Source organism: Galeopterus variegatus, unplaced genomic scaffold, assembly GCF_000696425.1.
Source record: "Galeopterus variegatus unplaced genomic scaffold, G_variegatus-3.0.2 Scaffold6, whole genome shotgun sequence".
In the NCBI taxonomy this organism is placed as follows: domain Eukaryota; kingdom Metazoa; phylum Chordata; class Mammalia; order Dermoptera; family Cynocephalidae; genus Galeopterus; species Galeopterus variegatus.
The window spans coordinates 1,600,564-1,623,212 of NW_007726117.1; the positions used below are offsets into that span (position 1 = coordinate 1,600,564).

The following is a 22,649-nucleotide window of genomic DNA, read 5'->3' on the forward strand; positions in this document are numbered from 1 at the left end:
GTCTTTCACATTTACCCACATATTTCTCATACTATTCTACTACATTTTGTCAACCTCTTTTACCTGCCCGTAATCCTACCAACTGGGCCAAGTGTCACGCTAGGGCTGTGTCTGGAGCTCACAGACCCCTCAAGCCCATTCACAGACTGGGTCACAAACCCTTCACATGCCAGGCTGGGTCCCCAGGCCCCTCACACGCAGGTCTATGAGCTAGGTAACTGGCCAAAAAAGGTCCTTGGAGCCGTAGGTTCGAGAGCAAAGCCACGTGCAGCAGATGCCTGAGGTAGTAGACACCAGACAGGGTGGCAGTGCTGCCCATGAGCACTAACTCCACCCACACATAACTCGTTTGCAAAGAATGCACTGCACCACCCCCAACCAGACCTAAGGCAAGGGGGCCTGATTAAATTATAATATTTTCCCAACACATTTCTTATCCTGTAGGTCTGCTTGCAATGAATTTTCACTCAGGTTTTGTTTGTGTGAAGAAGTCTGATACTGTATTTTTTTTTTTTTAATCATTTCTAGAAGTTACATTTAGGACTTTCTTATATATTCATTTTCTCTCCTCATGTTTGTTTTTATTACTCCTGACTCATATTTATAATATTTATAATAGCTGTTTTAAGTCCTTCTCTGCTAATTTCACTATCTCTGTCATCTCTGGGTCCATTTCTTTTTTTTTTAAAAAGATGACCGGTAAGGGGATCTTAACCCTTGACTTGGTGTAGTCAGCACCACGCTCAGCCAGTGAGCGAACCGGCCATCCCTATGTGGGATCCGAACCCCGGGGCCTTGGTGTTATCAGCACCGCATTCTCCCGAGTGAGCCATGGGCCGGCCCATCTGGGTCCATTTCTAGTGATTAATTTTTTCCAGGTTATGGATCACATTTTCCTACTCCTTTGTATGCCTGGTAATTTTTGATTGGATACTAGTTATTGTGAAATTTACATTGTTGTTTGCTGGATTTTATTGTTTTCCTCTAAAGAATCTTGTACTTTGTTCTGGCATGCAGTTACTTGTAGACCAAGTTGCTCCTTTTTTTTTTGGTGGCTGGCTGGTATAGAAATCCAAAATCTTTGACCTTGGTGTTATAACACCACACTGTAACCAACTGAGCCAACCAGCCAGCCATCAAGTTGCTCCTTTTGAAGCTTTGTTAGAGTGGCTTTAGAACACCCTTTACCTTAGGACTAATATATAATTTAGCCTCACTGTTATCAAATGCTTTGTTTATTATGAGATTTCTTCACTCTGTCTGGTGGGATGTGAGCTATTCCTAACCCTGTGTGACTTTGGGATTTGTTTGTGTACCACTTTCTGGTGGTTCTTTCCCTAGCCTCTTACAGATTTACTCTGTATCACTACTTGGCCAAAGATTTGAGGGACTCCTGTACAGGTCAGTTGGTTTCTCTTGCTCTCTCCCTCTCTCCCTGTGGAGCTTTTTCTTTTCCTGTACTTTATTCAGAAAAGTTTGGCTGCTTGGCCACCTGAACTATTTTGGTATTTTCTTTCTTTCCTTTTTTTGGGCAGCTTTCTGGTACAGGGATCGAACCCTGGACCCTTGTATTATCAGCACCATGTTGTAACCAACTGAGCTAACAGGCCAGCCCAACCCAGAACTGTTAAGATCTCTGTATCCTCAGCTCAACAAAACTGCCAGGTTCTCTTTAGGTCCCCCTTACTGCAATCTAGAAACTGACCCATTTGAATACTTTCTCTCAGGGATCACCTTCCTGTATTACCTGTTGTCCACTGTCTGAAACAGTTCTCTCAGCCATTCACTACACATATTACTTTAATTTTTATATCTTCTTTTTTTCCAGAACAATATAGCTGAAGTACAAGAATTACATTCTGAATTAATGTGGAAGGATTTTATAGACCACATCAGTAGTCTCCTGCACAGTGTTGAAGTAGAAGTCAGTTACTTTGCAGCTGGAATTATTGCCCATTTAATATCCAGAGGTGAACAAGCTTGGACATTGAGCCGTAGCCAGAGGAATTCTCTTTTGGATGATTTGGTAGGTTATTTGGTATTTTCTGGAAACATAAACAACCAAAATTCATAGTGGCTAAACTGTCAAAGCCTTATAATGTATTAATACAAGCTAAATAAATATTGTAATCCTTTCTTGTTTGTCTTGTATCTTCCAGCATTCAGCTATTTTGAAATGGCCAACTCCAGAGTGTGAGATGGTAGCATACAGGTAATTAGCACAATAATTAATATTAAGCCATAATCTAGTCATTTTGCTTGCCTATAGATCATTCTTACTAGATGTATAATTTTTCCCACAGGCAGCTTTCTTAGTACTGGCTTTATTATTTTATTTTTACTTTTATTTAATTAATTTATTTATTTATTGGCATCTGGCTTGTATAGGGATCCAAACCCTTGACCTTGGTGTTATAACACCACATTCTAACCAACTGAGCTAACTGGTCAGTCCAGTACTGGCTTTAAAAGAAGCAAAGTATTTTTACCTTTTTTCTGCCACCTGTCATTCATCATTCCTCCCTTCTTTCCAAATCTATTGAAGACAAGTGCCAGGAATTTGTTTTATGCTCTTGAAATTCATAGATAAAAAACAAAATGTGAATCAGATATAATTCACCATTATGCTAGACGTGCATAGAATGTTATGAAATTAAAGATGAGAGCATATTTTTTTAAATCTACACTGGAAAATGGTAAAAAGCTTACAGAGGAAGTGAATTGTAAGCTGAGTTTTGAAAGATAAGTAGGGGGGGCCGGCCCGGTGGCGCACTGCTACAGTGTGCCGCTTGGGAGTGCGGCGGTGCTCCCGCCAAGGGTTCGGATCCCACATACAGACTGGTTCCCGCTCACTGGCTGAGCAAGGTGCGGGCCCAACACCGAGGGTTGCGATCCCGTTGCCGGTCCCGGTCCGGTACGGGCGCGAGAGACACTGAGGGTTGCGATCTGTTGCCGGACACGAAAAAAGACAAAAAGGAAAAAAAAAAAAAAGAAAGATAAGTAGGGGCAGGAGATTTTAGGAAGAGGAAGCAATGTATCAATGTAAGGAGGTCTAAAATAAGACCCATTGAAGAAACTATAAGTAGCACCAGATTCATTTGGGAAAACAGTTTGTAATAGTTTATTAAAGTGCATACTGGATGCCCAACTCTGTTTATGACAGTTAGGTGACTTGATAGCTAAGATACTAATCACCTGATGTATTCCATGTTGTTGCATAATTAATCTTATTACAGCTTATTTTTGTCTACTTCGTATGCTGATGCAGCCAACATTTTTGACTTCCCCAGTTTAGGTTCTACACATTTTTGTTCAGACCAGGAGAAATGGAAAGGCTTATTCTAGACCTTCTTCGTTGTGTTCTGTCAGTTGGTTATCACCTAATTTCTCCATTTCTTAGTTTCTAAACAAGAGTCTGCTAGTCTTCAAATGTGTATCTTTAAGAGCAAAAAAGTGCTTTTGAAAACATTTTGTTCTCTTTTAGTACTGTGTTCTAATCACCTTCTATCTTCCGTGCCAGTACATGTGTGAACACAATCCTTTCTGAAATGGCTAAGACTAAAGACGTTCTATAGCTCATTTATATTAGTCTATAAATAGTAAAATGAAATTTCTAAAATGAAATGTTGGGAAAATAGAATAATCAGGCCCCCTTGCCTTGGGTTGGGTGGAGTTAGTGCGCATGTGCAGCACCGCCACCTGGCTGGTGTTCACTGTCTCGGGCATCAGCTGCGCGCAGACATGCTCTCAAACCTACTGCTCCAAGGACCTTTTTGCCAGTTACCTAGCTCATAGACCTACCTGTGAAGAGTTTGTGACACAGTCTGGACAATGGGCTTGAGGGGTCTGTGAGCTCCAGACCGAGTCCTAACTCGACAATTGGCGTAGTTGGTGAAGGATTATGGGCAGGTAAAAAAGCTCAACAGTTGGCGTAGTCTGCGACAGGATTCTGAGCAAGTACAGCAGCCAGAAAGCCCTTGGAAGAAGGAGGAAATGTGGCTATCCTTGAGCATGTGGTGCCCAGTGGCCAGTTTCCTATTGATGGGAGCCTGGATGCTACTCACTATGCTGCAAACTGATCGAGATTTGCGGCAGAAAGCAGAGTTGTTGGAAGTACGGATGACTGTCCTGGAGGATGACGTGTAGCAACTGGCCACTCTTGCCTCTCACACCAGGGAAGACAATGAACGCAGTGGTGAGTTGGGGGAGACCGTGCACCTCCAGGCATGTCGTGCACCAGAAAGTGAAACACGAGCAGTCTATGGGACCGGGCAGACCAGTAGGCAACTGACAGGGGACCCAATTCACCACCTATGTCCCGTCTACCCAGGACTAATTGGTTGGCTTGGGGAGACAGTAAAGCAGCAGAAACAGGGAAAGCCCCTGGCTACTGCAGCCATGAGACCTAGGGGTGGATGGTGAAACACGCTCTGGAGATGGTATTGTAAACGCATGTTGTGTTTGTCTGAAGGCAGATGGCTCGCCAGGTGCCACTTAAACCTGAGAAGGCTCGGAGGGTGCCACTTAAACCTGATGGCTGGCTGGGTACCGTATAAACCCGAGAAAGCAGATGGCTCGACGGGTACCATATAAACCTGAGAAAAGAGTGACTGAGTGAATGCAGTTGTTCAAACTGTAGTTGAACACTGTAGCACTGCCTGAGACTGTGAGTGAATAGCTGGTGTGAGCCAAGCTGATTCAAGTAATTCAGGAGCTGGGGATGGGACAATGAAAACGCCGCAGCTCGATGCTAACAAGCAAGACAATGAAAACGCCCTGAGGGCATTTCAGAAGTTTGAGAAGGTACCCCTCCCATCATAGACCCTGGGAACTGAGTTTTTTCCGGAGGACAGACCTGGGGCACTGCTGCCCTCAGCAAACTGCTCCCGGCACCCCAGCCAGTCTGGCTGGAGCAGTCCTGCCTCAGCACCTCCGAACAACAAAAGCCATAAACCTTGGTGACATTCACGTTGTGTTAAGTTTGCAGGCCAGAAGTACATGAGAGCAGTGGAGGCGTGGCAGCTTCCACCAAGATTTCAGAAGATGTATGAAAAAAGCCGGGGATTCAGGTGGAGACCTGCTGCAGGGGTGGAGTCACTGCAGAGGTCATCTACGGAGAAATGTGGAGCAGAAAAGTGGGGTCGGAGCCCCCACAGAGAACCCCCACTGAGGAAATGTCTAGTGGAGCCAGGATGGTGGAACTGCCACCAGGATCCCAGAACCCTGGGGCCGCTGGCAGTGTGCAGCGCCAGCCTGGGAAAGCTGCAGGCATCAGGGCAGCTCAATGGGCTGCACTTGGCAGAGCTGTAGTGTGATGAGGTAGATTGATTTAGCTTATGCTATTTTTACTGTTTGGAAAGTGTTCTTGTTTGAACCCCCCCTCCCCAACACCTATGGTGAAAATTGAAGGTTAAAAATTGTCCTGTACTTAGAAAAATTTTAAATTCTGCCTGCCGTTGTTGTTTTCTGCCTATGCTGTCCCTAACTGATAAAACCAAGAGCTGTATCTGGATGTATCTAGACAACCTAAGGAGGAAACTGCCCTGTGGAAATTTTTGCTGTCCCTAAGTGATTAACTGGCTTATCTTGGCGGCTTCTGTAACCAGCTTGTGTTAGGCCTTGCAAAACCCCCTCCCTCCTCACACTAGGCAGGAACGTGTGTGACTATATGATAACTTTAAGTGTGTGACTATATGATAACTTTGACTGTGTGACTATATGATTTTCTTGCCTGTGTGACTATGTGCCTTTAAAAGACCCCTTAAACTTAAACTCAAGGCTGTTCTCTTACCAGAATATCTGGAGAGACAGTCACTGGCCAGCTAATAAAGACCCCCTTTTTAAATTCTCAATTGGGTGTTCTGGTTCCTTTTCCATGCGACAGCCTCACAACAGAGGTTGCCCAATGCTTTAGGGGTCCAGGTGCCCCAGTGTGCTTAATGTTTGCCCTGTTTGGGTTTATTTGTTTGGGGCCTGTTTTTCCTTTCTGTTCCTCCCTTCTGGAACGGGAATGTGTACCCAGTGTCTGTCCCACTGTATCTTGGAAGTTAGATAAACTTGTTTTTGACTCTTTACAGATTCACGCTGAAAGGAGTTTTGCCTTTAGTCTCAGATGAGACTTTGGACTTTTGAGTTGGTGCTGCAACAAGCTAAAGACTTTTGGGACTGGGATGGAATATGTAATATGTGAATGTAAGGGTCTTCTGTCCTCGCTAAGGGAACATTGCGGAAGATTATGAACGCGTAGATTGTACAGCGAGGGACCCTGAAGGGGTGGGTTGTAGGGAAAATAGAATAATTTAATCAGGCCCCCTCGCCTTGGGTTGGGTGGAGTTAGTGCGCATGTGCAGTGCGTGGTGTTGACTGCCTGGTGATCAGCCACTCGGCCATGCTCTCAAACCTACGGCTCCCAGGACCATTTTGCTGGTTACCTAGCTTGTAGACCTGTGTGTGAAGAGTTTGTGACCCAGTCTGGACAATGGGCTTCAGGGGTCTGTGAGCTCCAGACCCAGCCCTAGCTTGACAGAAAAGTTTAGGAATTATTGCTTTAGAAAATGATGCTGAGTGTAGGATGTAACTTTGACTCTTTTCTTTTGAACCTTTAGGTCTTTTAATCCATTTTTCCCATTACTTGGCTGTTTCACAACACCAGGAGTCCAGCTATGGGCAGTTTGGGCCATGCAACATGTCTGCAGCAAGAATCGTATGTACCAAAAAAGAGAATTATGTTTTTCTTTTTCAAGTGAAATACTCCTTTTACAAGAAAGCCATTTCTAAATTGTATATTGAAGTGATTTTTTAAGGGCACCAACTTTCAAAGATACAATATAAGAGAATCTTATGTTGTAAATTAAATGTATTCTTTCAGAATGGACTTGGCAGTACTAGATACTGAATGACAATGGTGAATGTGACAGTTTGAACCTCATGGAATTTTTGGGGGGGGGGCAGGGTGGCTGGCCAGTAAAAGGATCTGAACGCATGACCTTGGGGTTATAAGGCTGTGCTCTAAACAACTGAGCTAACTGGCCAGCCATGAAATTTATTAATTAATTAATTTATTATTATTATCTTTTAAGAAGATGACTGATAAGGAGATCTTAACCCTTGACTTGGTGTTGTCAGCACCATGCTTTCCCAAGTGAGCTAACCAGCCATCCCTATGTAGGGATCTGAACCTGTGGCCTTGGTGTTACCAGCACCACACTCTCCCAAATGAGCCATGGGCCAGCCCTAGCCATGAAATTTAAAGATGAAGAGCCTACAGTAAATGCATTTGTTGAGTAAAACGTCTCAAGTAGGTTCATTGTTTATGGTGCATTCCAGTGCCCAATTATCATTCACCTGAAATTCCATGTTCAAGACATTGTTGTCAGCAACCATGGTCTCTGGAAAAGCAAAACATTTAAATCAGGTTCCATATCATTCTTTTTTTGAAGGTTGTTATACAACTCTTTGTCAGTTATTTGTTAATATAAACTCATTCCACAAATGATTTGACACAAGAAACACAGAAACACTTTAATACCAAAGTATAAATTTGAAAAAAAAAAAAAAAAAATGGGGGGGGGGCAACCTGGCCAGTATGGGGAACAATTTTAAGTTAAAAATCAGGACCAAGGGCCGACCCCATGGCTCACTCGGGAGAGTGCGGTGCTGATAACACCAAGTCAAGGGTTAAGATCCCCTTACCGGTCATCTTTTTAAAAAAAAAAAAAAAAAAATCAGGACCAAGGGCCGACCCCGTGGCTCACTCAGGAGAGTGTGGCGCTGGGAGCGCAGCAGCGCTCCCGTCGCGGGTTCGGATCCTATATAGGAATGGCCGGTGCACTCACTGGCTGAGCTCAGTGCGTACAACACCAAGCCAAGGGTTCCGATCCCCTTACTGGTCACAAAAAAACCACAGGAGGGAAAAAAAAAATCAGGACCAAGGAAAAATAATTTTTTTTAAATGTAAGGATGGAAGGAAAATAGTTGAATGTAGACTTGTAGGCCATACATAGTGATTCATATACCCTGTGGGTGGGTTCCAAATAATCAGCTACCTGGTTCTCCATATAATAAGGAAAAAACATTCCTTTTCCTCACGGGAAAGTAAAGCTTTTATAAGCAATTAAATTTCTTATATTGGACCTTAATAAGGAACATATTATAGGGCCTATTGCAATGTTCTTATAGCAATGGTAGTAACATTTTGTGAGATTATTTCTTCTTGCATTTTTTTTTTTTTTTTTTTGTCCTTTTTGAGACCAGTCACACCGCTGTGAGCGCACTGGTCATCCCTATATAGGATCTGAACCCGCGGCAGGAGCGCTGCTGCGCTCCCAGTGCCGCACTCTCCCGAATGCGCCATGGGCTCGGCCCTCTTTTTGCATTTTTTGATGAAAACTTAGGGTCTCCCACAAAAAGGCAACTCAGTAAAAGCTCTTCTGTGTCAGGTAGACAGATGAGGAGAGTTTAAAGAATGGTATGTGACAGAGAAAACTTCTTTCTATCCACTTAAACTCCTACAAGGAGGCTTCTCTGGCTTCTCCTAAATTACTCAGAAGCAGAGTTGTTCATTCATAAATATAAGACTGCCTATTTAGCTACAATAAACTGTCTCTGGTCTAAAACTTTATTCATTTTACTGTACCCATGGGTTTTGAGAACTCCCTAATTTCTTAACAGTCTATTCCATCACATACTCAGCCTCTAATATCTTGGCTTCTTTCCTCATAACTCAAGAAATGGATGTTTCATAGCTCAGAAAGAGAAAATAAAACATAATAAATAAATAATAGTGCATTTTCACATAAGTGATTATTTTTGTGATTACTTTTAGGTGTCAGAGTTCTTTCAAGTTTGCTCTGTGGATGGATAGCCCTGAAAAATTTATTCTAAAATTCACTGAAATTTGGGAAATGTTATAATATTTCATCTCTAACTCAAGATAGTTTAGTTTAGTTTCCTATTTTTTTGCTTTCCTGGTTTATTTTGTTTATATTTTGAGTTGGTTAGAGCATGGTATTGTAACACCAAAGTCAAGGGTTCAGATCTCTGTATCAGCCAGCCACCAAAAAAAAAATTTTTTGTTTATATTTAAATAGAATTTACTCATATTTGTATTAGCATGTTTTAATGTTGCTTATAGCTTTTAATAATTAAGAGATAGTGTAGCATGGTGGTTAAGAGGATATAGGACTCCACCTGGATTCAAAACATGTCCACCATTTACTATGTGTGCCACCTTGGGCAAATTATTAAGCCTGGAGGGCTGGCTGGATAGCTCAGTTGGTTAGAGCATGGTGTTGTTAATACCAAGGTCCAGGGTTTAATCCCTGTTACCAGCCAGCCTCCAAAAAGTATATGTATATTTTGGGACTAAGACAACCAGGGCCTAGTAAGTACCTCCTGGAAGAAAACCATATATATGTGTATATATGTGTATGGGAAAATATATATTAGTACCTATTTCACACATTATAATGAGCATTTTTCAATATTTTAGAAAGTTTTGACATGATTTGTAATAATCACATAATCATTATCGTATGGTGTATCAGTTTCCTACACCTGCTGTAACGAAGTACCACAAATTAGATGGCTTAAAACAATAGAAATTTATTGTCTCATGGTTCTTGATGCCAGAAATCTGAAATCAAAGTATCAGTAGAGCCATGTTCTCTCTGATGGCTCTAGGGGAGAAATTTTCCTTGCCTCTTCTAGCTTCTGGTGTTTGCTGCCAATCTTTGGTATTTCTTGGTTTGTAATTGCATCACTCAAATCAGATGCCCCCCCCCCCCTCTCCCTGTGTGTCCTTTTCTTTTCTTTTTTTTTTTTTGCAGCTGGCTGTTATGGGGATCTGAACCCTTGACCTTGGTGTTCTAACACCATGCTCTAACCAAATAACCAGCTCTCCCAGTATGTCTTAACATCATCTTCCTTCTATGTGTGCCTATCTCCATGTTCAAATCTCTCCTTTTCATAAGGTCACCATCATATTGAGGTCTACTAATGACCTCATCTAAACTAATTACATCAGCAGCAACTCTGTTTCCAAATAAGGTCACATTTTGAGGTACTTGGGGTTAGAGCTTCAACGTATTTTTTCATGGGACACAATTCAACCCATAACATACAGCTCTACACTTATTAAATTAATTTTTTAGTAATTTATCTAACTACTTCCCTATTGATGAACATTTTGGTAGTCTACCTTTTAATTTTAAAATTATACTCAAAAGCTTATTTTTATAGAGATACTCATCCAAACATTATTTATAATAGTAAATAACGCTGAATAAGTTAGAGGTCCAGCAATAGGGAAATGTTAAATAATGTTGAAATATCCAGACAGTGGTATTAGTGGAATGTTTGCATGCCATTATAAGTGAAAGAGACATAATAGAAAATGACATAAGTAGAAATTTATATTCTGGGGCCATAACAGAAGTAACTTGTACCAGATTAGCTCCCCAGCTGTAGAAAAACTGGAGGGTTAGAGGGAAGGTGCTGTTGAAACAACTCTTTCTAGACATTAGACAAAGGCAGCAAGAATTCCGACCCCTAAAAGTAGGGAAACAAACGAGCTCAAGAGTCTCTCTGGTTTTCTTCCTGGAGGTATTTATTAGGCCCTGGCTGTCTTAGTCCATTTTGTGCTGCTATAACAGAATACCTAGGACTAGGTAATGTATGAAGAACAGACATTTATTTCTCACAGTTTTGGAGGCTGGAAGTTGTGTCTGATGAAGACCTAGCAGTGTTCTCACATAGCAGAAGTTAGAATGACAAGCTAGCAGGCTAGCCGAATGCTACGTGAAGCCTCTTTTCTTTTCTTTTTTTTTTTTTTAAAAGATGACTGGTAAGGGGATCTTAACCCTTGACTTGGTGTTGTCAGCACCACGCTCAGCCAGTGAGCAAACCGGCCATCCCTATATAGGATCCGAACCCGTGGCCTTGGTGTTATCAGCACCGCACTCTCCCGAGTAAGCCACGGGCCAGCCCATGAAGCCTCTTTTCAAAAGGGCCTTAATCCCACTAACAAGGAAGGAGTCCTCATGGCCTAATCACCTTTTAACAGCCTCTCTTAATACTGTCATATTGGCAATACCTGAATTTTAGAGAGGACACATTCAAGTCATAATGTTGGCATGGGGGGGAGAACCAAGCATGGCACAGCAATTTCATTGAGCAGAGTTGGGCAAGACTGAGGTGCCTGGAATTGTAGGGCAGAGCAACGCAGAAGTGGCAGCTACATTTACAAAAAACTCCAGAAATCTTCATAAGGATCCCTTGAGTCTTTGGCCAAATACTAAGGTGTGCATGCCAAGGGCTGGACTCCTTGCAGCCTGGGAAAGTACAAGTACCAAGGAGCTGCTAAATGAATAACACTTGGAGCTCACACAAGATTGGGAATTATTTGACTTCTAAACAGAATGGAAAGAACTTAGTACCCAGGGCATTCTGTAGAGATGCCAGAAAAGGTTAAACTAGCTCTAAAAATATCGGTTACTCACTTTAGGCCAGTCTTAATAAAACTTAAAATACAAGTCTTGAAATGATTAAGCTGCTCTGCAATTAAACTGTCTGCCAGAGAACAAATAAGTGCTCTTTTTAAAAAGGCAACAAAATCTGGACATTCAACCATGCGTGTAATATCTGGTAAAAATTGCTAAGTAGACTGGCCCATTAACTCACTTGGTTAGAGTGTGGTGCTGGTAGCACCAGGGTCAAGGGTTTGGATCCCTGTACTGGCCAGCTGCCAAAAATAAATAAATAAATTGCTAAGTGAAACAGAAAATATGACCCATAACCAGGAGAAAAATCGGACAATTGAAACAGATCCAGAATTGATAGTGATGAAAAAGATTTCAAAACATATAGATATGACCCAAGATTTTAAAGAAAATATGAACATTAAGAGGAGACAAATACAATATAAAAAAGTAAAACAGAAATAATAGAGCTAAAAATTTTGAATCTAACATGAAAAATATCTAGGTGAGTTTAAGAACAGATAATAGAAGAAAAGATCAGTAAAATTGAAAACATAGCAATAGAAACTGTCCAAAGCATAGAGAGAGAAAGCTAGAATATAAAAAAGATGAGCAGAGCCTCAATGACCTCTGGGACAACATCAGTGGCCTAAAATGTAATTAGAGTCCCAGTAGTGGAAAGAGGGAAAACAGAAAAAGATTGGAAAAAATGATGGTTGGAAATATTTCATATTTGATTAAAACTGTAAAACCCACAGATTGAAGAAGCTCAGCAAACACCAAGCAGAATAAACTCCCCAAAATCATACCAATGCTTATCATAATCTAATTGCTGCAAACTAGTAATAAAGAGAAAACATTAAAGGCAATCAGAGGAAAAAAATGTGTGTTACATACAGTGCAACAAAAGTGTTCTGAACTGAATGAACACACAACATCAAAATGGGTGGGATGCAGGTAAAGCAATACTTAGAGGGATATTTGTAGCATTAAAGGCCTATATTAGAAAAGAAGGGCTGGCTGGTTAGCTCAGTTGGTTAGAGCACTGTGTTACAATACCTGAGTCACTTATGGATCCCCATACTGGCCAGCCTCCAAAACAAACAAACAAAAGGAGTATTTATAGACAATGTTATGCCAATTAATTTGACAGTTTAGATGAAATGGACAAATTCCTTGAAAGACACAAATTACCAAAGCTCACTCAGTAAGAAATAGATAACATCTGAGTAGTAGTCTTGTGTCTATTAATGAAATTCAACTTGTAGTTAAAAACTTTCCTACAAAGAAAATTCCAGGTTCAGATGCTTTCTGTGGTAAATTCCACCAGACACCTGGGGAGAGGAAGGGATCTACAAAATCTCCCACAAAAATTGAAGAGGAGGGAATATGCTTCAGCTTATTCTATGAGGCCACAATTACCCTGATATCAATACCAGTCAAAGAAAATTACTTAACAATATCTCTCATGAACATAGATGGGAAACCTTAATAAGTTTTTTTTTTTTCCTTTTTGTCTTTTTTCGTGACCGGCTACGGATTGCAACCCTCAGTGTCTCCTTAATAAGTTTTTTTTTTTTCCTTTTTGTCTTTTTTCGTGACCGGCTATGGATTGCAACCCTCAGTGTCGCGCCCGTACCGGACCGGGACCGGCAACGGGATCACAACCCTCGGTGTTGCTCCCGCACCTCTCTGAGCCAGCGAGCGGCCGGTCTGCATGTGGGATCCGAACCCTCGGCGGGAGCGCCGCCGCGCTTCCCAAGCGGCGCACTGTAGCAGTGCGCCACCGGGCCGGCCCCGGAAACCTTAATAAGTTTTTAACAGAATCCAACAATATATGAAAAGGACCAAACAGGTTATTCCAGGAATTCAAGATTGATTTAGTATTTGAAAATCAATGTTTTTTTATCTTCTTACCAGAACAAAAAAGAAAAGCTATTTCATCTCAATACATGCAGAAAAAGCATGTGAAAAAATCTAACATCCAGTCTTGATAAAGGGTATGTAAGGAAAATCTATAGCTAACATCAAAATTGAGTGAAAAATTAAACATGAATGCTTTCCTCCTAAGATCAGGAACAAGGCAACAATGTTTAATCTCACTGCTATTTAACATTATGATGGAAGTTCTGGACAGTATGATCAGGAAAGAAACAAAAAAGGCATCCAGGTTGGAAAGAATGAAGTAAAACTGTTTTCATTCGCAGATGACATAATCATCTTTGTGGAAAATCCCATGAAATCTACAAAAGGACAACAACATCTAATAAGTGAGTTTAGCAAGGTCCTACAATACAAGATCAAATACAAATCAGTTGCATTTCTATATACTAGCAACAACCAATATAAATGGGAAAATGACATTTACAGTTGTATCAAAATCTATAAAATACTTAGGGATATCTGACAAAGATGTGCAAGACCTGCACACTGAAAACAACAAAGCATTGCTGAGAGATATTAAAAGAGGCCTAACTAAATGAAGAGATAGACTGTGTTCAGGAGCTGGAAGACTTAATATTGTTCAGATGGCAGTTCTCCCCATACTTATGTATAGATTTGATAAAATCCCAGTCAATATTTGAGCAGGCTTTTGACGGGATTATTGACAGGTTAATTCTAAAAGTCATACAGAAATGCAAAGGACCCAGAATAATTAAACAACTTACAAAAAAGGAAGAACAAAATTGGAGGACTTGGGGCTGGCCACTTAGTTCAGGTGGTTAGAGCCTGGCCTTGTAACACTAAGGTCAAGGGCTTAAATCCCTGTACTGGCCAGCCACCAAAATAAATAAATAAATAAATAAATAAATAAATAAATTGGAGGACTTATACTACTTCTTATACTACTTGACTTCAAGACCTACAGTAGTCCCCACTTATCCATGAGGAATACGTTCCAAGATGCCCCAATAGATGCCTGAAACCTCAGATAGAACCCTGTATATACTATGCACAAATTTCTTTTTCCTTCGTCACAATTTCACAGATAGAAGATTGATTCTTACAGTAGATCTTAGCAACCTCACAATATGATTTCTTTTTTCTTTCCTTAAGTTGAAACTTTACCTTTTCATCTACAGAAAGCTCTTTACAGATTCTCTTTGGCTTATCTGAATTTCTTGCATCACTGTTCTCGTACTTTGGGGCCATGATTGAGTAAAATAAGGTTTACTTGAACACAGGCACTGCAATACCTCAACAGTCAATCTGGTAACTGAGAAGGCTATGCTTGAATACGTTGGACAAAGGGATGATTCACGTCTGAGTGGCACACAATTTAAAACTTATGAATTGTTTACTTCTGGAATTTTCTATTTAATATTTTCAGACCACAGTAGACTATGAATAACTGAAACCACGGAAAGTGAAACCATGGATAAAGGGTGACTAGTGTACTATAAAACACAATAATTCAGAGAGTGTTGTTTTTCCTCTTCCGGGGATGGCATCTAGAGGCACTCAGAATGGTCTAGCATCTGACATTCCCGTAGTAGGCTTTCCTACAATACAGCCTCTAACAAAACTAGGCTGTTCTGAACCCCTGGAAATAGAATTGTTTAACATTATACCAAGAAGGTTGGGGAAGCACCAAAATCTGCATGCAGTGTGTGTCCAGGCAGACTTATAGGGGTTCTTGCTGTGAGAACTAAAGTTCTTATGAGGTTGTCTAAAACAAAAAACATGTCAGCAATGCCTATGGTAGTTCCATGTGTCCATGACACGATCAAGAGTGCTTTCCTTATTTAAGAGCAGAAAATCATTGTGAAAGTGTTAAAGGTACAAAGCACAAAGGCAGAAAGCTAAATAAAAAAATGAAGCTTTTTGGGGCCTGCCCATGGCTCACTTGGGAGAGTGTGGTGCTGATAACACCAAGGCCACATGTTCAGATCCCTATGTAGGGAAGGCCAGGTAGCTCAGTTGAGAGAGCGTGGTGCTAACCACACCAAGTCAAGGGTTAAGATTCCCTTACCAATAAATAAATAAATAAATAAAAATGAAGACTTTTTGAGTAATTAAAAAAAAAAAAAAAGTGTGTTGGGCCAGCCCGGTGGCGCACTGCTATAGTGAGCCGCTTGGGAAGCGCGGTGGCACTCCCGCCGAGGGTTCGGATCCCACATACAGACCGGCCGCTCACTGGCTGAGCGAGGTGCGGGGGCAACGCCGAGGTTTGCGATCCCGTTGCCGGTCCCGGCCCGGTACGGGCGCAACACTGAGGGTTGCGATCTGTTGCCAGCCACGAAAAAAGACAAAAAGGAAAAAAAAAAAAAGTGTGTTATAAAAATAGACAAAGATAGTTCGGTGGACCAGAATAGAGAATACAGAAATAGGCCCATACATATATGGTTAATTAGTTTTTGACAGTTCAAAGCAATTCAATGTAGAAAGGATAGTCTTTTCAACAAATGATGCTGGAACAACTGGACGTTCATATGCACAGAAAGTGAACTTTTTGATCCATGTCTTGTACTATATACAAAAATTGACTCTAACCGATCATAAAGCTAAATATAAAACCAAAAACTGTAGAAAATAAAAAACAAAATCTTTGTGATCTTTCCTTAGGCAAAAATTTCTTAGATATGTAAAAATGTATGATTTATAATAGAAAAAATCCCTAAATTGGATTTGACCAAAATTTTTAAATTCTGCTCTTTGAAGACACTGTTAAGAGAATGAAAAACCAGTACACATACTGGGAGAATATATTTGCAAATCACATGTCTGATAAAGCACTTGTATATAAATATATAAAGAGCTCTCAAAATTTAGTAATAGGGAAATAATGCAAGTAAAAAAAAAATGGACAAGAGTTGAACAGAGCCTTCACTAAAGAAGAGATATGGATGTCAAATAAGCACATTAAGGGCCGACCCCCTGGCGCACTCGGGAGAGAGCGGTGCTGGGAGTGCAGCACTCCCGCCGCTGGCCGGTGCGCTCACTGGCTCAGCGCAGTGCAGCCGGTCACAAAAAAGATGAGGGAAAAAAAAAAGCACATTAAAATATACTCAACTTCAGGGAGAGAGACAGATAGATCCATACATTAGAATTGAGAGTCCAGGGCCGGCCCGGTGGTGCACTGGAGAGTGCGCCGCTTGGGAGTGTGGAGGCGCTCCCGCCGAGGGTTCGGATCCCATGTGGAGATCGGTTCCCGCTCACTGGCTGAGCGCGGTTTTGGCGCAACACCGAGGGTTGCGATCCCGTTACCGGTCAGTAAAAAAGACAAAAAGGAAAAAAGAAAAAAAGAATTGAGAGTCCAGAAATAATGCAATACATCTATAGTCAATTGATTTTCTTTCTTTTTTTGGCAGCTGGCCAGTAGGGGGATCCGAACTTTTGACTTTGGTGTTACAACACTGTGCTCTAACCAACTGAGCCCTAACCAACCAACTGAGTTCTAATTAAGTCAACTGATTTTCTTTCTTTTTTTTTTTTTTAAAGATGACCGGTTAAGACCCTTGACTCGATGTTGTCAGCACCATGCTCTCCCAAGTGAGCCACAGGCCAGCCCTTCAACTGATTTTCAACAAGGATACCAAGACAATTCAGTGGGGAAAGAATAGGTTTTTCAACAAATGGTGCTGGGAAAATTGGATAGGCACATGCAGAAGAATGAATTTGGACCCTTACCTTATATTATATACAAAAATTAACTCAAAATGAATTATAGGCCTAAAAGAGCTAAATATTTAAAACTTTTAGAAGAAAACATAGGTATGTCTTCATGACCTTGGATTAAGCAATGGTTTCTTAGCACACAAAAATAACAAGTGACAAACAAAAAAATAGATTAATTAGATTTAATAAAAAATTTTAAAACTTTTATACTTAAAAAGACATCATAAAGAATGTGAAAGAACAATCCAGGGCCAGCCCGTGGCTCACTCGGGAGAGTGTGGTGCTGATAACACCAAGGCCCCGGGTTCGGATCCCATATAGGGATGGCTGGTTCGCTCACTGGCTGAGCGTGGTGCTGACAACACCAAGTCAAGGGTTAAGATCCCCTTACCGCTCATCTTTTTAATAAAAAAAAAAAAGAACAATCCACAGAATAGTAAAAAAATATTTGCAAGTTATATACAATCATCTGATAAGGAACTTATTTTCAGGATATATAAAGAACTCTTATAACAGTAATAAAAAGAGGCCGGCCCGTGGCTCACTCGGTAGAGTGCGGTGCTGATAACACCAAGGCCACGGGTTCGGATCCTATATAGGGATGGCCGGTTTGCTCACTGGCTGAGTGTGGTGCTGACAACACCAAGCCAAGGGTTGAGATCCCCTTACCGGTCATCTTTTAAAAAAAAAAAAAACAGTAATAAAAAGAAAACCTGATTTAAAACTCAGCAAAGGATCTGAATAGACATTTCTCCAAAGAAAATATACAAATGGCAAATAAGCACATGAAAAGAAGCTCCACATCCTTAGTCAGAGAAATGTAAATTAAAATCACAATGAGATACCACATCACACCTACCAGGATGGCTCTATGATCAAAAAGGTGGACAATGACAGGTATTGGCAAGGATGTGGAACAACTTTTTCATTCATTGCTGTTGGGACTGTAAAATTATACAACCATTTTAGAAAACAGTCTGGTAATTCCTTATAAAGGCAAACATACATTTAACATTTCTCCAGCAGTGTAGGTATTTCTTCAAGAGCAACAAAATGGAAAGTCCACAAAATAACTTGTACAAGATGGATCATAGCTGTTTTAGTCATTATAGCCAAAACCTTGGGGAGGCAGGGAGACCAACAAATGTCCATCAGTACAATAACGGATTTAAAATATGTAGTATATTCAATGCAATGGAATACTTTCCAACTTAAAAAACTAGTGAAACACATAACAACACGTATGCATCTCAAAAACATCATGCTGAGGAAAAGAAGACACAAAAGAAGACATGCCATATGATTCCATTTATATGAAGTTCTAGAACAGGCAAAAGTAGTCTGTATCATAGAAATTAGAACAATGGGGGCCGTCCCGTGGCTCACTCGGTAGAGTGCGGTGCTGATAACACCAAGGCCCCGGGTTCGGATCCCACATAGGGATGGCCGGTTTGCTCACTGGCTGAGCGTGGTGCTGACAACACCAAGTCAAGGGTTAAGATCCCCTTACCGGTCATCTTTTTAAAAAAAAAAAAAAGAAAAAAAGAAATTAGAACAATGGTTACCTGAGGTGAGAGATACAAAGGAGGCTGACTGCAAAGGTGCACAAGGAATCTTCTTAGTTGATGAAAATATTCTTTATCCTGATTGTGCTGGTGGTTACACAGGTGTATACATTTGGCATAACTCATCAAACTGTAGAATAAAAATGGTTCATTTTATTTTATATAAATTATACTTCAATAAAAATGGCTGAAAAAAAACTTTAAAGTTATGTACAAAAATTATTTTTTGAACAAACGGCAAAGAAAATCTTTAACATTTTTAAAAATTGCATGGGCAATATGAGTGCCATTAAGTTAAAAAAAAAAAGTGGGGCCAGACTGTTAGCTCAGTTGGTTAGAATGCTGTGTTATAATACAAAGGTCAAGAGTTTGGATCCCCATACTGGCCAGCTGCAGGGGGGAGAAAAAAAGCATAGGAAATGCATAAAAATATAATGGTACTTATCTTACCTGTGATTTTGGATCAGAGATAAGATACTTGTGATTCTGGTTCTTTTTATTTTCTTTTCCACATTGTCTATGCCTTGAGGTTAGAATAGATGGAGGACTGGTTGATTGTGTATTATTTATGTGTGGGCCTTGCACTATACACATAACATCATTACAGAGGTATTTATCAAGCTGTAGCATGTTGGTGGTCAGTAACCAAACAACTAAAATATAAATGCAAATAGCTCCTAAGAACTGTTTTTTGTGGGATAATTTGTGTTTTAAGAAAAGCTGTTTCTCCTGTTTTCTTTCAGCTTCAAGGTATTGCAGCATGCTGATTGAAGAAGGAGGATTGCAGCATTTATACAACATCAAAGAACATGAACAGACTGATCCCCATGTTCAACAGATTGCTGTGGCCATTCTGGACAGCTTAGAAAAACACATTGTACGCCATGGGAGGCCACCTCCCTGTAAAAAGCAGCCCCAAGCCAGACTAAATTGATAGCCATAGGTAATTGGATAATTGAATCACAGGAATCCTTTTTGTGATTGGTCCATTTGGAATATCTTACCCTTTGTGATTTTTTGAAGGTATCTATGACAAGACTCATAAGATCAGTTTGGAATTGATAATGTATAGTATTGCCCATGTGAACAGTCTCTAATTTCTCTTGTGATTTTTAACTTATGAGGCAAGAAGGGTCTGTTCCTTCATCATTGCCTTTTAGGAAATTTTCCACATCTTTCAGTGTTTGAACTTACCTGTGCTTGAGATTCTACAATTTTATGATAAAGTTTGCACGAATCCTTAGGCCAGACTTTTCTGATCTCAAAGTCCCTTCCGATAAGTTTGCAGCTTCAGATAAATTGTTAATCTGATTTCTGGCACTGCTTCAGCTGTAAATTTTATACTGCTTCTGTATAAAATGCCTTTATTCTCTGTGTATCCTTTATAAGATGTCCTTCTTATTGTGAAAGAATGGAAATCTGGGCTACTTACTGGTAGGAACCTGGATGGCTGGCAGAAAAAATATATTAGAAAATCTATTAAAGGAGAACAGAGTTTAGGAACTGGGAATTGCTTTCATGGTATAGTTTTTAAAGTGGGGTTTAGGAACTGGGAATTGCGTTCATGGTATAGTTTTTAAAGTGGGGTTTAGGAACTGGGAATTGCGTTCATGGTGTAGTTTTTAAGGTGGGACAGGCTATTCCCCTGGAGCCCACCTTTCTTGAAGCAGTGAGCAGAAGCCTGTTCTCCATATTTATGCCTGGAAGCACGAACCGCTATTTCCTGCACAGACTACTGGTTATTCTCTAGAAATATTTCCCGAAGCATCACAGTGTAAAATATTACAGCATTCTGTGTTAAAGACTAACTGTCCAAATCTCTATATGTTATATTATTGTGAAAATGTGAATTTTTAGAAAATTGTCACCGGTTAAAACTGACCATTCTTTTCCCTCTATTTCAAAGTCATTTTGTTCAGTGAAATAAAGACTACACATGGTGTTAACCTGATCAGTTAAAATACAATTGACAACAGTAAATTTTGACACAAAAAGTTAAGTTTTCTTTTGTTAAAATAGAAGGGGCTGGCTGGTTGCTCAGCATGGCGCTGATAACACCAAGGTCTAGGGTTTGATCCTTGTACCGGCCGGCTGCACCCCCCAAAATACATGTATCTTCTTAATGTGTTCATGTTGGAGAAAGATGTCCACATCTCACTGCCAAAAATGAAAGTTAAGAATTAGACTATTGTTATATGTTTAAAGGTAACGATTCTAGTTGCCAAGCATAAAAGGAAATATTTATGATGGACTATTTTTTAGACACTTGCTTTTCTTTTAAGATATCTGATACAGTATAGTAAAGAATCAGTTATTATATCAATAATAGCATTTGAGAAGCAGCAAGTCACCAAGAAACTTAATTTCCATTTAAAATTTATTTTGTGAATAAGGTTAATCTGCAATCTCAGATGACTACATTTTTTCATAGATGGCCAAAGTGTTTTCAATAGAGATTTTAAATGGGATATTTAAATTATAGGGATTATTCAGAAGCATTTTAACTTAGAAAGGAGCTGGTTTAGGGCCGGGCCCGTGGCGCACTCGGGAGAGTGCAGCGCTGGGAGCGCAGCAGCGCTTCCGCCGTGGGTTCAGATCCTATATAGGGATGGCCGGTGCGCTCCCAGCACTCACTGGCTGAGTGTGGTGCGGCCGGTCTCAAAAAAGACAAAAAATAAAAAATAAAAAAAAAGAAAGGAGCTGGTTTATTAGTATGCTGATAACATTTATGGGTTCAGATCCTATATAGGGATGGCCGGTGCGCTCCCAGCACTCACTGGCTGAGTGTGGTGCGGCCGGTCTCAAAAAGGACAAAAAATAAAAAATAAAAAAAAAGAAAGGAGCTGGTTTATTAGTATGCTGATAACATTTTTGACACACTTGTTTCATACCACTACCACAGTAATCAGACTTGAATTTTTGTAGTTCATGGGGATGAAAACTGAGTTAAAGAAAATAGGTATTCTGGGCTGGCCTGTGGCTCACTTGGGAGAGTGCGGTGCTATTAACACCCAGGCCACGGGTTCGGATCCCATATAGGGATGACCGGTTAGCTCACTGGGTGAGCGTGGTACTGACAACACCAAGTCAGGGGTTAAGATCCCCTTACCGGTCATCTTTTAAAAAAAAAAAAAGAAAAGAAAAGAAAATAGGTATTTAGAACCATTAATAAATATTAAATTATGGGTTAATTCTGACTTAATTGGTTTAAGGAATTACTGTAGGTGTAAAATAAATTTTCACAGATTGTTTATTTAAGAGGAAATGGAAAATTCTTTTGAAGTGTTTTTGTTGTTGTTTTGCCTTTTTCTGAATTTTAATGTCTAAGGTAAAATTCAGAAAATAGAATGGCCTACAGGAGCTTGGAAGTTGACCTTTGGAATAGCTATGTTGACCATTTCCAGGTCTCCTATCTAGTGTAGTTTGGGGAAAGCCTATTTGAGAATTTGGCTTTAAGTTTCTATTTTATACCATTCAAGACAGGACTGCATGTTCTTTATAGGCTACTAGGTTTTTTCCTTTACACAGTATTTTCAGAAATGGCTAAAAATGTACAGAAAACAGTAAAGCCTTTCTTTACTCACAATAATTTTTTGGTAGATGAAGACTTAAAAATTTTTTAAATTAAATTTAAATTTACTACTCAGCACTGGTAGTGGCCAGACACATCTGAGTATTAAAAGCTGAATAATTCATCACATCCCAAATATATAAAAACTTTAGTGCCTTTGTGGTTGGGATGGTTTATAAAATTGTGTATATAATTAAGGCACACAATTGTCTGTAAGGTCTTGAATTTGGCTAAAATATAGTAGATGTATATATTGAAATTATGAGATATAACTGGCCAGTCTCTAGTTAGAATCTGTGAGGCCTCCCTTTTCCAACTATAAACTAGAATATAACAGTACTTGGTGCCTTCAAAGGTTACCTTTCAGTGACTTAGAGGTGCTATTTCAAACACAATTTAGACTAGGGTTGAAGCACT

General features: G+C 40.1%; 1 protein-coding gene across 3 annotated transcripts; it reads left to right on the forward strand.

The window, feature by feature from the left end:
- Nucleotides 1–1,833: 1,833 nt before the first annotated feature.
- LOC103595662 (protein zyg-11 homolog B-like) lies at nucleotides 1,834–20,641 on the forward strand. Of its 3 annotated transcripts, none has more exons than XR_550980.1 (5): nucleotides 1,834–2,026; nucleotides 2,160–2,212; nucleotides 6,606–6,703; nucleotides 19,405–20,242; nucleotides 20,289–20,641. XR_550980.1 is itself a non-coding variant. In XM_008579137.1 (4 exons), the coding sequence occupies exons 1-4, from the start codon at nucleotides 1,868–1,870 to the stop codon at nucleotides 19,593–19,595; spliced, it is 501 nt and encodes a 166-aa protein (XP_008577359.1). In that variant the 5' UTR covers nucleotides 1,834–1,867; the 3' UTR covers nucleotides 19,596–20,641. The 3 variants fall into 3 exon arrangements, 1 of the variants encoding a protein (XP_008577359.1); XR_550977.1 differs by having other exon boundaries at nucleotides 19,405–20,182; nucleotides 20,229–20,641; XM_008579137.1 differs by having other exon boundaries at nucleotides 19,405–20,641.
- Nucleotides 20,642–22,649: the final 2,008 nt, after the last annotated feature.

What these genes read in the sequence shown, in the direction of transcription:
- LOC103595662 (XM_008579137.1), top strand. Translation starts at nt 1,868, where the DNA reads ATGTGGAAGGATTTTATAGACCACATCAGTAGTCTCCTGCACAGTGTT. An exon ending in ATTCTCTTTTGGATGATTTG is followed by an intron (nt 2,027 to 2,159) that starts GTAGGTTATTTG and finishes TGTATCTTCCAG; the next exon opens with CATTCAGCTATTTTGAAATG. An exon ending in ACATGTCTGCAGCAAGAATC is followed by an intron (nt 6,704 to 19,404) that starts GTATGTACCAAA and finishes GTTTTCTTTCAG; the next exon opens with CTTCAAGGTATTGCAGCATG.